Consider the following 17,588-nt stretch of genomic DNA (forward strand, 5'->3'; position numbering starts at 1 on the left):
GAGAGCTCTGAACAGGGTTGCTGGTTCGATTCCCACATGGGCCAGTGAGCTGTGCCCTCCACAACTAGACTGAAGACAATCAGCTGCCGCTGAGCTTCTGGAGGGGCGGCCAGATGGCTCAGTTGGTTAGAGCGGGAGCTCTCAACAACAAGGTTGGTGGTTCAATTCCCACATGGGATGGTGGGCTGTGCCCCCTGCAACTAAGATTGAAAACGGTGACTGGACTTGGAGCTGAGCGGCGTTCTCCACAACCAGATTGAAGGACAACAACTTGGAGCTGATGAGCCCTGGAGAAACACACTGTTCCCCAATATTCCCCAATAAAAAAATTAAAAAAAAAAAAAAAAAGACACGGCACTGTTCTGCTCTTTCTGAAAGCTATGCCATCTACCAGGATGCCCGGGACATAGTGCAGTGGAAGCAGGAAGAAAAATGGAGGAACCTTCCACAGCCTAAGGCCCCTGGACAGCTACAAAGGTACGGCCAATGCCAACACAAATACTGTAGCTGTCCGATTAACAAAGCCTGCTGAAATACAAGACCTTTTTTTTTTTATGAGGGAGTGGTAGAGTGGGAGGGTATAATCACACTAATCTATTGTTTTACACCTTCCAAAGCCAAAAAAAAAAACACAGGAGCGAGGATTTTAGAAGTCTGTTGACTAAGACTGCTTTCTGATTCCTCATATTTCACTTCATCTTTTCATTTTATCCTCTGAAAAGCTAAAGAAAGATAGCAATAAAAAGACAAACCCACATGGGCCTTCCGCAAATGAGGGAGTTTTGAACTGTACCTTCTAGAACCAGGAGGTGTTAAAGAAACAAGGGCTGCTGTCAAGTCGACTGGGAGAATCGATGTCACTTCACTGAGAATACATCACTGTGGACAAGCTCCTTACCGCATCGCTGTCGTCCAGGTTGCAACGTGAGTGTGAACAGGCCCGCTGCGTTTGCTGTCCACTAACCGATGTCCTGCCCCGGAGAGCCCCACAGGAGAGTTCTAGTGAGCTGACCTGGGTGACGGGCACAGACTCAACAGCAGAAATGTGGCCCTTCCTCACATGGGTTCTGGCATCCAGGGGCCCCAGAGCAGTCAGCTTCCAATCACAGGTCCCAAAGTTCTCTTGTCCCTGGTAACCCACTAAGGTCACTTGTCTTTGAGGCAAATTGGAGGAGGAGGGGGCTGTTACACGCTTATTACAGCGTCAGACAAACAGCAGCCAGACTGCAGCGGCCAACGAGACGCCCTCATAAAGAAAGAAGTGTTGTTAGGTCCGAAAGCCAGGAGCCAGCCCCCTGCCTTTCAAGAACCGAAAAGGATACCTTTTAAATCTATTTTTTTTAATGACGTTCTAAGCAATAGAAATTCGACCAAAGAAGAGAGCAGACATTACAACGAAAAGGCCACAAATGCCTGTCTTGCTGTCACTAATTTCATGCCCATCAGAAGCTGAATAATTCTAAGTCCAGTCTCCCCAATGGGTTTTTTGTCTGTCCTCCCCAGGGAGATAAATTATGTCACAACACAGGCTCTTTCACCCTAAACGCTCTTCAAAAGGTATTCTGGCCTCCTGATTCGGCCTACTCTCTTAAAGGGAAATAACTCAAAACCGGATTATTTGGGGAGGGGAAAGGAGGAACAGGAAAGCAAGCTCCGAAAGATACACAACACAATATATCACCAACTTGTCAACTTGGCAAGAGTGTAGTTAAAAGTGCCGTCAGGGTGACCAACTGCCCCGTTCTGCCTGGGGCTGAGGGTGACAGTGACAGGAGCAACGCCGTTAAGCCTTGTGTACCAGGCACTGGGCTAAACCCCGCACACATAATCTCATAATAACCTGCAGAGAAGACCAGTCCTGATATTAAACCTGTATTTCACAGATGAGAAAACGGAGGCACAGAACAATTAAGTATTTTGCCCAATTTAAAGTTTTCCACTTTATGTAAAAGGAAAAAAAAAGTGGTGGAAATCAAATACTGAGATAAAGTGCATACTTTATAGGGAAATTGTGACCTGGAAACTAGTTAATGAGGAAAAAATATTTCCTGCCAAAGGAGGTGAGAGGAAAGCAGGGGAATAGGGAAATACACAAAACATAAAGATCACAACTCAGTCTGAATGTTCCCAGAATAGTCCTTAGATGCATTACATAAGTAACACACAAAAAGAAAGCAGAAACCCCAGGTGGGGGAGCGTGTGACAGCTGAGGATTCAGGACGGGAACAATGTCTCTACAGCGGCTTGCCAGGGAACCAGGACCCTCCGCGAGATCTTCACTCTTACTATGACTTGGGAATTCATCCTAGGGCTCCCTTTCCTGATCTCCACCAGCCAGCAACCCTGGACCCTTTGGCTCCCGAGCAGCCAACCCAGGAGCTGTGATGGCAAATGAAAATAACAAACCAAGAACCAAACCAGAAGTCAGACCGAAAGATAAAAATCCACTCTCATGAAAAAGAAACGATAACAGAACCACTGAGACCGAAATCAAAACCCTATCTGCTTTGCATGTGGTATGTGGTTTTGTGTGTGTACTTTCTACATGTCACATCAGCGGTTCCCGTCACGTGTAAGTCACTGTCAGGTTCCCTTCACTTCGATGCAAAACCAGGGGCCTGCATTGGATCATCTTTGCCAAAAATTCCAGTAAGGGTGGAAGAAGGAAACACCAAAGGACTCTCAACTTACTAGTAGTAAATCAACAGCTGGGGAGGCCAGGGGTGCCCAATCCAATCTATAAAAACAACTATCTTGGGTCTTTTCCTAAACTATTCTACAGCGGCCAAATCATGTCAGGAGTAGCACATTTGTGGGGCATGTATAGGATTTATCTTCTGATAGAGAGAAACTGGCAAATTTAACCCACCTGAAAAGCCATTCAAGCAAAACACAGCTTTTTTGGGGGGTCTGAGGGGGAGGGGAGGCGAGTGAGGTCCTCTTCCAAGAGGCCTACATGACATTATTCAGCCTTCTCCTCACTCGAGATTTCAAGCCCTGAGCACCAATTCTTCAGAAACAAATGGCTTCACAAATCAGGTCTTCTGTGGGGAGACATTTGTCATCTGCTTTCACTCACCATTATGAAAATGTGACATCAGTGACAAGTTTAAAACACACACACACACACACACACACGCACACAAAATAAAATAGAGTGCGTAAAGAAAGCAGGTGGTTTGGTAAACATGTCCTTCAGTTTAGGGCGTTTTCAAAACTTCCTTTAAGTTCTCTTACAAGAAAAATGTTTGTATACATTGGGTGAGTTTTTTTAAATTAACAGGGAAACTCGTGGCTTCTTCAGCAATGATTAAGATATAAAAGCTACTGGACTCCAGAATAAAAACTAAGCGACGAAAGATCAAGAGGGGAAAGGGGGAGGTTTGTTTCTGATTTTAAGGATAAAAAATGAAGTTCAGAACTTTCACTTCTGAAACTCCTAAAATGACTCTTACAGATTCCATGTCAATACAGACCACATCTAGAACTTGATACCATAGGGAAGCTAATTTTTTTTAATTCCACAGAAAATAACTTATTTTAAGCTAAAGAGATAATATCACCTCATTATTATTTCATTTCTGTATCATATTTTAAATATCCCTAAGTCTTTTGCTATATATTTATATCTGAGGATCTAATCAAAAGGATAAAATGCCCTCTGCACACATTACTGGAAGGTTTCCGCTCTGCTGTAACACGAGCAAGCATTCCTAGGGCCCAGAAAAGACTCACCCCTAACACGTACCGGCCATTTCTACCCACAATGTGGATGTTTCCTTCTCTTTAAGATTCTGCTCTGCAGAAATCCTCGTACTCACTGCCTGCCCAACTCCCACTGTCTATACTCTCAGAAGTGTAAGTCTGACAACTACTTTCAAGCCAAACCAGACAGATCCCCACCCCCATCCCCAAAACTCATAGGCAAGAGATGCACCTTCCCCTTCAGTGCAAAGATCTTCAGGTTCAGGAGCACATCTCAATGTTTCCTCCAAGTTCATTTAATTATCTTACTTACTTGTTCTGAATTGATTTGGAGGTCTACCGACCAGCTAGGTCAAACTGAGGGCTAAGTGTGCTGGCAGATTTTACTGGAGATGGTCGTTTAAATGTTCTCAAAGTGGTTTTTACCTAGATTCTACTGGTAAACTAGATTGGGATATTTGGATGCTCAGAATTCAATGCTGAACCATTATTGTAAAGTTTTAATTTTTTTATTGTCATCCTTTTATTGCTTCTTCAACTGAGTTGAAAGTTGGAGAGCGCCAGAAAGTAAACTCCTAACAAATTTGCCTCTGGGAAAAAAAAGATTTGCCTGGAATGGACACTAAAGGTACACCATGACCCCATACAATGAACTGTACCCCAATTACTGGAAAAAAAAAGACTCATAGGGTTTTAACCTTCACTCACACTCAGCACTCCCAATGGTTAGATTTATGGGTGCTGGGGGCAAGAGTGCACAATCATGGATTTCTTGGCTGTCCACTGCCAAGCACTTTCTGCACTCTAGTCTTTTCAATTCTCCTTCCAACAAGTCTCCAAGTCCAGTCTACTGCACAAAGGAAAATAAAGAAAACCCCCATACCAAAACCCCCTACACATTGTCTGGAAAACCAAACAATAAGTACTCAATGCAGTACCTTTATCTGCTCCTCCCCAAATAAAAAGGAAACGAGGGTCTTCTAAGAACATCCTTGGCAAAACCAACACTATAGAAGCAGGAGTAGAAAGTGAAATCATAAATTTTTACACAAAATCATAAAATTCCTGGTAATGCGAACTTCTGGGTGAAACTGGGATATAAGGTATTTACAGATCTTAATGACAGATCTTGAGGTGCAGGCAACACCAGTATCTAGCCCCGAAAGTTACTTCTCTAAAATTTAGTGTTTTCATTAACCTAACCAGTAGACATTGAGCACCTGCTACCTGCAAAGCTGGGCCACCACTCAATGTCTATTTAAAAAATGGCAATTTTTATTACATAGACAAGACCTTCCAAACTTCCAAATATGCATACGATACATATTTCAGAATAATCCCCTCTTAACTGCTTTCCAACAGAGAACCAAAGGTCCCAAGATTATCAATTTAAATATAACTGTCCCTTTTCTTTCTCTCTCTCTTTTTAATTCATTAAAAAAAAAAAAAAAAAAAAAATTTTCTAGGTCTCTAGTTACAAGGCTTGGAAAAACCGAGAAAGGTTATCAGGGGCTGGAAACACAGAAGAGAAACCTCAAATTTCCTTTATATTTTGGACTGTCAATAGCATTTAGGAAAAACACCTCCTCTCATTTCTGCTTCATATGTTTTCCTTATTGATTCATTTACACAGCGCTGCGCTCCCAGCAGCAGTCAGTACATCGTTTTGTCATTTCTGCCTTTCCCCGCCATTAGTGCAGGCTGCTGAGACGACACCCCAGCTGCCTCCCCGGAGTGGCTTACAGCACCAGCGCATCCTTTCCCCCAAGTGGTCCCCCCTTTGACTAATGTTCACCAACACTCATACATCATTCCCAAATTGGTCCAAATGAATTAAACACAGCTCTGCTTAACATTACGAGATTTAAATGGATTTTCTCTCTACAGGTCTGCCCCATAATTGGGTTTATCCATCTTGTTGAAGTACAGTTTACACTTGCTAACGTCACGCCAATTCAAGCTACATTTTCTGCTCCAGTGGCAGGAGCAAGGCAGATTTGTCATCGGATCATAACAGGTAATTCAAACAACAATTAGTTTGATGACGGCCCGTATGTCAATGTCGGCTCCCAGCAGCCCGTCTCACACTCAATGCTCTCTGTTCCTCAAGATGAATTGTCTTCACAATTCTTCAATTTCAATCATCAACAATGCTTTCTGAATCAACTTAAAAACTATTGACACAAGACTGTCTTCCCTACAGAGCAGCCTCACCACAGCCCTGGTGAAAAGAATCCACTAGCTCCCCCCACCCCCACCCCCAGGACAGGCTAGCACCATGCACACATCCATTTTCAAGCCTTGGACAATTTCTGATTTTCAACCAAAGCTATTTATTCTGGTGCCTCATCTCAACCTCAAAATTCAGGGAGGCGCACGGTTTGGGAACAGATAGGAATGAGTTTACTCCACCCACCAATAGGAAAACACACGTTTACTTTTTCTGAAGTCCCCTGTAGGAATTAATGACAATTGTCAAAGTCTGAGAAAATGTTATAATCCAGTGGGTAACGCTTCTTTTTTCATTTAAAAAACAAAAATAGGCCAGTTAGCTCAATAGAGAACCACAGTGTGGTGCTAGTAGCACCAAGGTTGCCAGTTCAATCCCCACATGGGCCACTGTGAGCTGCACCCCTCAATAAATAAATAAATAAATAAATAAATAAATAAATAAATAAAACTTAAATTAAAAAAAAAGCTAATATTGCTTTTAATAAACTGAGTTCCAAGCATTTTGAAAATTAGAAGACAATCATCTAAATATAAACCACTCCAACCCATTGTTTGAGCAACGCCATAGTCATTCAAGCAGGGTGCAAATTCACACACAGCAGAACTGGAATTTAAAAATGAGATACCTGGGAAAGAACATCAAGTTAGCAAAGGGACTGAAGGTCTATTTCAAATTATCTGGATGAAAACCAAAAAAAAAAAAATTATTATTGGCCTCTCATGTTATGAGAGAGGCTCTTACGAGAAAAATGCAAAAAGCTAACTCTAGGGCCGGCCTGGTGGCTCAGGCAGTTGGAGCTCCGTGCTCCTAACTACGAAGGCTGCTGGTTCGATTTCCACATGGGCCAGTGGGCTCTCAACCACAAGGTTGTCAGTTCAATTCCTCCAGTCCCGCAAGGGATGGTGGGCAGCGCCCCCTGCAACTAAGATTGAACACGGCACCTTGAGCTGAGCCTCCCGGATGGCTCAGTTGGTTGGAGCGCGGGCTCTCGACCACAAGGTTGCCGGTTGGACTCCCGCAAGGGATGGTGGGCTGCACCCCCTGCAACTAGTAACGGCAACTGGACCTGGAGCTGAGCTGCGGCCTCCACAACTAAGATTGAAAGGACAACAACTTGACTTGGAAAAAAGTCCTGGAAGTACACACTGTTCCCCAATAAAGTCCTATTCCCCAATAAAATCTTAAAAAAAAGCTACCTCTAATACACACCAACCCTAATCTCACTTATGTACTCTGTTCCCTTTCTGCCCACAGTATGTATTATTTAAACACATTCACACCTCTTGTTCTACACCTGTGTCCCAAGCACAGCGCTATATAAAGATGAGTAAGACACACTCGCAGAAGGGCTGATATTCTCGTCAAATGTTACAAGGACTGGGCAGAATTTTTTAAGTGACATAAGAGAAATGCAAACAGCAACCAACAGGAGTCATAAATCTTTGTTACACCAGCAAAGATAGTCCAGGTCATCAAATTTATCATGTGTGATGTTCTTGACAGGAAATAAAAAATATACAATGCATGTCCGGATACAGCATATTCTAAATCTGCAAACAAGTACTTCACATAGTCCTCTGTGGTAAAAACGGCAGCTTGTAATTATCAGGCACTCTGCCATGTATCACTGCAGGGCGCACCTCATTACACACCATCTCATTAGGTCTCCCAACAACTTTCTGGAAACAGGTACTACCATTATCCCCATTTTACAAGATTAGGAAACTGAGGCTTGGCAGAACTGGGACCCAAACCTAGGTTATATATATTCCAGAAGCATGAGCTGAACCTCCCACTTCCTCTTGTACCTGGTCCCTTTAAAATTGCAAAGGTAATGTTACTACAGCCTCAGTGGCAGGGCACACACCTTAAAAGGTTGTACTAAGCCAGTGATTCTCAACCAGGGGCAATGTGGACTCCCAGGGGACATCTGGCAAGGCCTAATGACATTTTGGGTTGTCACATTTTTGTTGGGTGCTAATGGCATGGAGAGGGTAGCGGCCAGGGATGGTGCTAGAAAAACATCCTGCAAAGCACAGGACGCTCCCCTTGGGCCACCAAGAATTATCCAGCCCAAACTGTCAATAGTGCTGAGGTTGAAAAACGCTGCAAGAAGCCATCCTATTTCATCCAGCCCCCACTACTACCCAATGAGAAAGACATGCCAATTTCCGGTCCAGGCCTCAATAGGTGGAGAATCCGGTGGAACCAAGTGTTTTTCTAGCTGTACCCCTCCCAAACTGGGGATTTGTGAAGATGCCTCAAAGAGTCCACAGATGTTTATTTGCTTCTAATGTTTCTTTTTATAACATGTTGTACAGATATATAGCACAGGTACTTGCTTTTAAGCTTTTTGGGTTTTTTTTTTTCAATTTCAGTGTATTATTCATTAACTATTAAACACATTGCCAACCACCCAGTGGTTTTGGTGGAACCTTCGGAAATAATGGTTGGCTGTCATTTCGGTTTAATTGAAGAGTGTGCTGAAATTTCAAGGTAAACCATTTAAAAAAAAATTGCAAACACTTATCTGTTTAACCAGTATTTGATACCATGCAACCAAACCCAACTCCAGAAACGAATTAAGTGCTGAGCTTGATAAGCCTGCAAAATTCAGCCCACTTAGAAATTTCCGTGCTTAGCAAAATGGCTCCATGATTCTCAACGCAACTTAGAAACTTATAGAGTTACTGAGAAAATACAACCAGCTGACTTCCACAGGTCAGACCTCTATACCACTTGCTGTGGACCATAAGGGGGACACATGTGGCTGATGGAACAGTTGTTTTCATTCTTTCCGGTTGTTCTAGTGCACGAGTCCCAGACACTCGCTTGCAGCTTTACCAGCCCTCTTACAAACCATGCAAGCTGGGCCCCACGTGCCTTAATACGGTGGAAAATGAACAGATGCAAAAATCTCAACTCATGTAAACACAATTATTAGAACATATAAGTTTTAAAAAATGATACAAGTAAAAACAGCAAAACCAGATTGTTTCATTTTATCTGGCCAATGCAAGGCACCCGCTATTGGCTCAGACAATAATGTCATCTTGAAAGACAGACATGAAGTCAAGCTGGACTCCTGGATTCTTGTCTTGGGCCTGTTTCCACCAAGTTGTGAGACCTCGGACAAACCAATTCACCTCTCTGCACCTGTTTCCTCGACTTTCAAAATGGACTCTCTACCTTTGCTCTGCTCCCAAGAGAGGTCTGGGGCCCTGAAACAACAGCACCCTTTGGGGGTGTTAGAAATGCAGAATCTCAGCCCCCACCCTTCCCCCAAACTACTCAATCCCAATTTGCATTTCAGCATGCCACAAAAGTGTGCGCAGCATGAGGCTGCCAGCCCCCTGAGGGTCAGGGCTCCATAATCTCTTATATATGACAACAGATTCCCACCTTCTCTCACTGGTACTAACTCAGGACAGGAACCATCACTGATCACCTTTTACTGCAATGTTCTCATACTACAGACTCCTACCCATTCAACAGACATCCTTTAGAACTCTGAACATAACCAGCCTTTTCTCCCCCAAGGAAAGAGAATCAAGCTAAAATAAGCAAACAAACAAACGAAAGACTTTACAACAGTTATCCTCTAAGGAGGCTGACTACGTGAACATAATCACCCAGTGCATGGGGAAGGGGTTCAGAGTCCAGGATCCCCTAGACTAGTGCTCCTCAACACCATGTGCACAGTAAAATCACCTGGGAAGCTTTTTAGAAACAGGGGTGCCCACACTCCACCCCCCAGAGATCCCAACCCAGGGTGGCGGGGGCAGAGCTGGCCTGAGCACTAGTTTTCATGCTCCCCAGGAGATTGTAACCTGCAGCCAGAGCTGGGAACCACTGCCCTAGCCCTTCTGAAAGTGCTGCGGCCAGAGAAGGAACACCAAAGTTGCCTGAAAACTTGTTAAAGATGCCAATATCAGGACCCACTCAATCCCCCCACCCCCACCCCCACCCCCAGACCTACAGAACCTGAAACTCGGGATGAGGCTGCCGTATTCATCCTAACAAACATTCCCGGTGCCCTCAGGTGATGCCTGCTCAAGTTTACAAGAAACACGGACCTAATCCTAATGAATGGGACTCTCCAAGGAGTAAAACCCAGATTCTGTGTTTTGGAGCTACTCCAGGTAATTCCTTTGTATACAGCTCAGATTGCTGGTTGGTCGCCACAGCTGTAGGAAGCCCCTAGGTCCTCTTGAGCATTATTTTCAGCAGACAGTAGTTAGCATAAGGCTATATCGTATGTACGCAGTCCCTCCCCAGTCTGACTGCCAGGGTTTGAATCCTAATCCTTGATCTCAGACAAAATCCCTCGAGTAACAGTGTCTCCGTTTCCTCATTTACAAAATGGCATAATGGTCATGCTAAGAGTAACTATACCTTTTGGCTTTCTTTCCATGTTATTATGAAGAATCAATAAATAATTCACATATAGCACTTAACACCAGACCCAATGTATAGGGAGAATTCAATAAACAGAAACTGCTATTATTATCAACTGTTGTTATTGCCTTTGACCTGCAAGACCAAGCACATTACTGTCCAAATGGCTCTTTCATAAACAACCACCTCTTCTTTAGTCTTGAAAAAGTAGCTTTCTTGACATTCCATGGAGAAGGAAAGGCCTCAAAAGTTCACCAGAACCTAAGGGCAGTCTAGTTTCTCAGTCACAATGAGGAGAAGTTATCCCAATCAAATACTTGGGCCAGCCCTCAATATTTATTCGGCAAGTGAAAATGACTGAATAGCCAATAAATGATCAATCGATTGATTTCAGAAGACTCTAGGGCAGCAATTCTCAAAGTTTAATAAACTGAAAATCAGAACCCTGACTACAAATGCAACTCTCAGACTGCACCCAAAATCCATTCAATCAAACCAAGGGGAGTAGGGTGCTTATAAATCTATATTTAAAACATCACTAGAATGTAAGCTCAGTGAGAGAAAGGGACTTTTGTCTGTTTTGCTCACTGATGAATTCTCCAGGTACATAGCAGCTGCACAATAAATATTTTTGAATGAATGAATGAGCATTCTGAGGTATGAACTTAAATTAGACAATTAGGCTAAAACCAATGTACCAAATGAATGAACATTTCAAATGAGTTAACTGGCATCCATAGGCTTTGTCAAACCACTCTAGTGAAACGATCTCTCTCTCTCTCTCTCTCTCTCTCTCTCTCTCTCTCTCTCTCTCTCTCTCTCTCATACACACACACACTTCATTCTTTGTGGAAAGAGGACATGAAACCTCAGACAAGTCTGGCCATGAGACTAAAGGGAAAGTGAGGAAGTGACTGTACTAAGAACTGAATCTGCTTCTGGGGGTTTGGCCAAATTTGCTCCTCAACCAAGATAACCAATCCTCATGAAAACTGAAAGGCCAGGGAACTTGTGAGAAGACACAAGAGACTATCATCAGAAACATAAATTGGCAGAATGCCAGGAGCCCTCAAAAACATCCTGGTCATATCCACTGGTCCTAATCTCTGGCTATTTATACTAAGGGTCTACTTGGGCAAAGAGATGGACTCCAGGCCATAGCACCTCAGGAATCTTAATTTAAAGACACGGACAAGACTAAACGTCAAATTCACATCCGGCAATTTAAGGGGCCAACATGGGGCAAGAATGCTCTCCAGTCTCCATCCTTCTCACCCCGGCTCCAGAAAGGAGGGGTGGTCTCCCAGGCCTTCCTGAATCACGGCAGATGAGTTCCAAGACCAGGCAGAGGGGTATGCTTTGGTACAGCTCAGACGGAAACGTGCACGCCTGAGGACGAGAGAAAGCAACACCCACTGCAAAGTCTCCAGCACTCAGCTGTGTAAACAAATAAAATGGTCCATTTCTTCTGGAACCTCTCCTAGTTGTCTTTGCGCGCGCACACAAGTGTGTACACACACACACATAAACACACACACACAAACCACTTCACATCTTAAAAGAAAAACAACCAAGAAAGGTCTACTCAGTTTGTTTCTGCTGCGTGTGGAGGGGTTTTTTTTTCCTAAATCACATCTGACTTGGTGTTAAAACATCAACCTTTGGCCAAAATACTCTTAAAACAAAGGCTTAACTGGTTCTGAAGTAGCCCTACTGAAAACCAAGAGAAACATCGTCTGTGGGTCTTGACCTTGATTACAACACTGCTCTTGGGGTTGGAATAGTGATGAGTGCAGGAGTGTTGGAAGAGTTCTCTTCAGGGAGGCAACAGAGACGCCTAAACATTTATCACAGTCACGGGCAGGGCATCCCGGGAGTCATCTGCAATGTGGGTCCACCTCTGCATTCAGCCTCAAAACCTCTCCCAGGTTAGTGGAGATGGTGGCAAGAGTTCCTAGGAGCTGGGGCCAGACGCCAAACCACTACATGAAGGGGCCTGCACTGGACCATGGGCAAAGTGGCCTCTGATTACACCTACAATCATCTTATCTTACTGCTCGCATCACTCACATACCTAACAACCGCGATGCAAGTGCATTTCCATGGCAACACTTGAAATCCAGTGGTTAAGTCTCTCTGAAAAGGTCAATGCAAAGCTAAGTACACACATGACACTATGCCTCACCAAGTCCACTCCTGTGTAGGAACAGATGTGAGTGAGAATGTTACCAGGCACTAATTCATAACAGCAGAAAATTGTAAGTAATCCAAATATCCAACAACATAGGAAAAAATACATGCATTGTGGCATAGTCCTGTGTGGAATACTACACAGCTGTGAAAAAGAGCAAATGATTACTCCACACGATAACCGGGATGAAACTCACAGACATGACGCTGAGGGGGGCCAGATAGGAGACAGTACATTGTGGACAATTCCATTATTAAGAAGCTAAAAAATAGACAAAACTAATCCATTGTGATAGACAAAAACTAAGCCATGGTGAGAATCTTTGTTGGAGGTGGGGGAAGTCAGATGACTGGGAAGAGAAGGGAACAAAAGAGACCTCTGGGGAGTTGGTAACATTAACGGGGGCCAGGAAACAACAGTCCGTGGGCCAAAACATCCAGCCACTGTCTGTTTTTATAAATAAAGCTTTATTGGGACACAGCCACACCTATTCCTTTAGGTACTATTTTTGGCTGCTTTCGCATCACAATGGTACAGTTGAGTAGTTGCCATAGAGACTGCATGGCCCACCAAGCCTAATATATTTACTATCTGGCTCTTTACAGAAAAAGTATTCCAACCCCATTCTATACTCTATTGATTTGGCAAATGTTTTCATGGATTTGCCACATGTAAAAGATTATTCTCCCCTCCACTAAAGATCTGAGCACGTGCTGTACTTACATCGCACTTCAACAGAACTCTGTAGAAGTCAATAGTTAAATAACTGTCTAAAAAAAACGCCTTTTACATTTCACTCCATTTATATCTCTGTTAACCAGTGAAAGAGAAATATGGTCATTTGTGTTACTTTCATCTTTTCCAAACTGAGAGGAGTTAGGAGATTGTTAAAAATGGGGGGAAATGCCAACACAGCAATTGGTATTGCGTCCAAACCTGTTACAAGAACATGACATGTCGACGGGATTGCTCAGAGGCCATTCATATAAACGGTGGACTTGGCCAAGCTCTGGCGGGAGGGGTGGCAAGGGAAAGGGGCAGGAATCTCATGTGACACACGGCGTTACCCTACTCGAGGTTATTTTAGGATATAGCTTAGGAGAGCAACAAGCTCCGCTCGTTTTGAAAGACAGTATTTATTAAGGGTACACCATTTTAAGTTTCCAGGAAGAAAACTGTGCCCCGACAAGCACGTATCTAAGCCTCAAAGTGGAGAGCAGAGCGAAGGGGAACGTGTGTCCCACTGCACACCAAAGCAGTGCCATCCTCTCCTCTCACCCCCACATTGTGGCTGAGCTACCATATGCCTTGGGAACAATTTTTGTGTGTCTGAGGTTTCCTCTTTTTTCCCATTGCTTCTTTTGTTTTGTTTTTTGCCATTTATCCTTTGATGATCAAACTAGAATTACAGTGAGCTGCCATTTGGCTTGGCCTCATCCTGGTCTAGCAGAGAATGGGAAAGAATGAACACTGAAAGCATGCCGGTGCTGGGTCTCTAATAAAATGTCTCTCTGTTTGCCCACATGGGCATCAAGCCTCAGCAAATAGCAGCGGGGAGAACAATACTACCTGTTCATGGAGGGATAGTAATGGTTTCAGTCCTTCAAACAATGAGCTCTGTAATTTACTCCATCTTCCTCCTGAGAAAGAGCTTCACATGGCCTGCACCGTGCCAGGTGGTTTGGAGAAAAGACGAACTGCTCGGCCTAACAAGGGACGCTTCAGCAACGGGTGTAAAGACACAACAGCTGGTCCGGTCTCGGCTGGTCTCCCAGTGACATGGCCCCAGCCAGCCTTTCCACACCAAGATAGGGATCACTACGCTATTCAAGCTCAACAATTCCCACACCCCGGGCAACAGGATTTTCCAGCACTCTGCGAGATGTAGTAGGCCTCAGGACACTCTGTTCATCCATCCATTCATCGGGGGTTAGGGTTTGGGCATGGTCCCTAATGGAGTCGCCCAGTCAAAACCATTTTCTGGGAGCCAGACTCACTGTGCCATGAATCAAAAGGGAGAAGGGTCCACCAGGAAGTGCCAGCAAAAACAACTGCAGCGCCCAGTTAAAGATACCAGTCTTGAAAATATTTGGGGGTAGAGGGTCAAGGTCACACCTTCCCCTCCAATACACACACCGATCAGCCAGTACATGCAGACGTAATCGAAAAGTTTTTTAAATAAGTTAATGTTGCCTTGAAATGAGTACAAAAATATTACAGATCCACCAAATAAAAATGTCTGCCGAGTGATACTTTTCACTGGTGGAAGGATGCACAATGTACCTGGGTCAGAGGGCTATTTGATAGTCTTATCCAGGAAGATGCTGATTTGAAAGAGCAGAGCTAAAGATGCGATGTGGCTACAGTTCCATGAGACCACATACACACACACACACACACACACACACACGTTATCGGCAAGGGTAACTACAAGAAAGGGAGTGGTGCAACAATGTAAATCATTTAACAACAGATAACAACTGCCAAGTAGGAAAGACCCTGGGGCCAGACTAACACCACAACCACCTGTTTCAAAAGCCTCCCTTCAAAGGGTTAAACAAGTAGTTTCAGTACCATCCGTTATACCATGAGGTACATCCATCCTGGCAAAGCCAGGCAAGGCCAGGCAGACAGACGAAAATCGTATTAGTCTGCTCTCCCTCCACTACTGCATTCTGTTGGCATCAGTTCAGCTTTGAGTCTATATTAGTCCATGATTTGTTTAGCCTTTGGATTTAAGAGAATGGAAGTACTACGTGAGCAGGAAACAGGACACTCATCAGAAGCTGGGATCTGTCGCCTTTCCCTTCCAGCACTTTTAGTGTCATATATCAAGAGGCCCAAGAGAAATCAACATTTCAGGACAATCAGGTCAAAAGTGATATTCTTAGCACCACTTAACATGATTTTGATCCATCGGAAACAACTCTCTGGCTGTCACACAGCCTCTTCTCCCATTCCCCCGCCCCCAATTCTTCCCGTTCATTTTGTAGTCTCATTTTACTCCCAATTTTACTCCCAATCTAAGAAAAAACAGTAGCCAAGCTGGTGGGGTCTGTGTGCCCATTATGCCTGAACAAGAAACTCTTCACAAAAAACACAGGCTTCTTTTTCTTTCCATTTCTTTAAATCATTTTAGCCGCATTCCTTCTGCTCTTGTTTCTTCTTTGCTTTCCATCTCCCCCAATGAATCAACCACCATCATCATCACCATCACCATCATCATCAATCATCATCATCACCATCATCACCACCAGCACCACCCGCAGCAGCAGCACCACCAGCACCAGCAGCAGCAGCGCCACGAGCACCAGCACCACCAGCAACAGCACCAGCACAAGCACCACCACCTGCAGCACCAGCACCACCAGCGCCACCAGCAGCAGCATCACCACCAGCACCAGCACCACCATCATCACCACCAGCACCAGCACCAGCAGCACAAGCACCACCACCGGCAGCACCACCACCACCATCATCACCATCACCATCACCATCATCACCACCATCACCATCATCACCACCATCACCACCATCACCACCATCACCATCATCACCACCATCACCATCACCACCATCACCACCATCACCATTATCACCACATCACCATCACCATCACCACCATCACCATCATCACCACCATCACCATCATCACCATCACCATCACCATCATCACCACCATCACCACCATCACCATCACCATCACCATCATCACCACCTCACCACCATCACCACATCACCATCATCACCACCATCACCACCATCACCATCATCACCACATCACCATCATCACCACCATCATCATCATCATCATCTAGGTTAGGGAAAGGAGTGAAGAATAAAAGACACAAGAGACCTACATATTGACAATTCAAGCTTCAGGATCTCTTGCATTTCCTACCTGAATTGCAATCTGGTGTTCAATCGTTTTGTACGCAGAGTAATGTGTGCTCCCGGACTGAAAATGGAGCTGTAGAAAGAAACCAAATCAAAGCGTTCTGCTTATGTCACAAACTACAAGAAAACATCTTAAGCAGTTTATGAATAGCAGACAAACCTTCCTAGATTGAACTGCAGCCTTGGCATTCAATCAAGACCTGTGTATTTTTATTTGTTGCTATGGATAAGATGATCATAATAATCTAAGGTAAAGTTTAAAAAAAAAAAAATGAAGCCCTATTCGATAAGCACAAAAGGAGGGGGAAGGGGGCCAGGAGTGAGAATCAAAGACATGAAAAGGAAAGACGGATGCCCATTAAGACATAAAGGAAGCCAGTGTGCTGAGCAGGACGCTGCAGAAAAATTAACTGTGCTGCAAAAAGTCATCAGAATTGCAACATGTAGGCCAGAGGAAAAGACTGTGAGAGAAAGGATTATGAGAAGCCACAAGACTGCCACAGGTAGACAAGCCCCCCACAGTTCTAACAACTGGGCTCTCGCTCTCAAACACAATTCTATTTTGGGGAAAACAAATGTATCAGGCAGAATTCTGGGGCCACCCAATGCCTTATACATTCTTTCACAATGACTAAGCTATCCGGCCCAGGACAGCTCTGTAGCCCGCACTCTAGGAATCCACACTTCCCCTAAGAGGGTGCCAACCACTGCCAAAGAGCCACCAAGTTTTCCAAACAAAGACCACCAATTCAGTGGCCCCTGGGTGAATGTCCATCCTGGTTCACCCAGGCCCTCCACAGTGGAAAGCTGAAGTCTCTCCTGGGCCTTTCCTCTGAAGCCCGACACATCCCCCATCAAAGAAGGGGGGATCCCCAAATAAAAAGGAATACCAAGATTTCTCACCAAATTCTTCTTCTCCCAAATAAGACTTGTTAATTTGGGGATCCGACCAATTGGAAAAACAAACCCCATCTGCTGGTTGATCTTTTATAAACAACACAACAATCACTAAAGGATCTCAGCAATATCTGAAAATGTATTTTAATTTGCCATTTACAAACAAATGACAAAGAAATCGGATGGGCCTAAGAAATCGCTGCCCATCCCCCTCGTAGAAACAGGCCAATCAGTTGTGTTGCCAAACACAGATCTGTATTATTATTA

General features: G+C 44.2%; 1 protein-coding gene across 36 annotated transcripts in view; it reads right to left on the reverse strand.

Annotated features, from left to right (window-relative positions):
* TCF7L2 (transcription factor 7 like 2) overlaps positions 1–17,588 on the reverse strand; it is a 193,633-nt gene that overhangs the window by 163,857 nt on the left and 12,188 nt on the right. For 20 of the 36 annotated variants that reach the window (XM_033130032.1, XM_033130053.1, XM_033130034.1 and 17 more), the window contains exon 4: positions 16,429–16,497. The exons of the other annotated variants lie outside the window; for them this stretch is intronic. In XM_033130032.1, the coding sequence (XP_032985923.1) occupies positions 16,429–16,497 (69 nt within the window). The remainder of the gene's footprint in view (positions 1–16,428; positions 16,498–17,588) is intronic. 36 annotated transcript variants of the gene reach the window in all.

This window comes from Rhinolophus ferrumequinum, chromosome 16 (genome assembly GCF_004115265.2).
Source record: "Rhinolophus ferrumequinum isolate MPI-CBG mRhiFer1 chromosome 16, mRhiFer1_v1.p, whole genome shotgun sequence".
In the NCBI taxonomy this organism is placed as follows: domain Eukaryota; kingdom Metazoa; phylum Chordata; class Mammalia; order Chiroptera; family Rhinolophidae; genus Rhinolophus; species Rhinolophus ferrumequinum.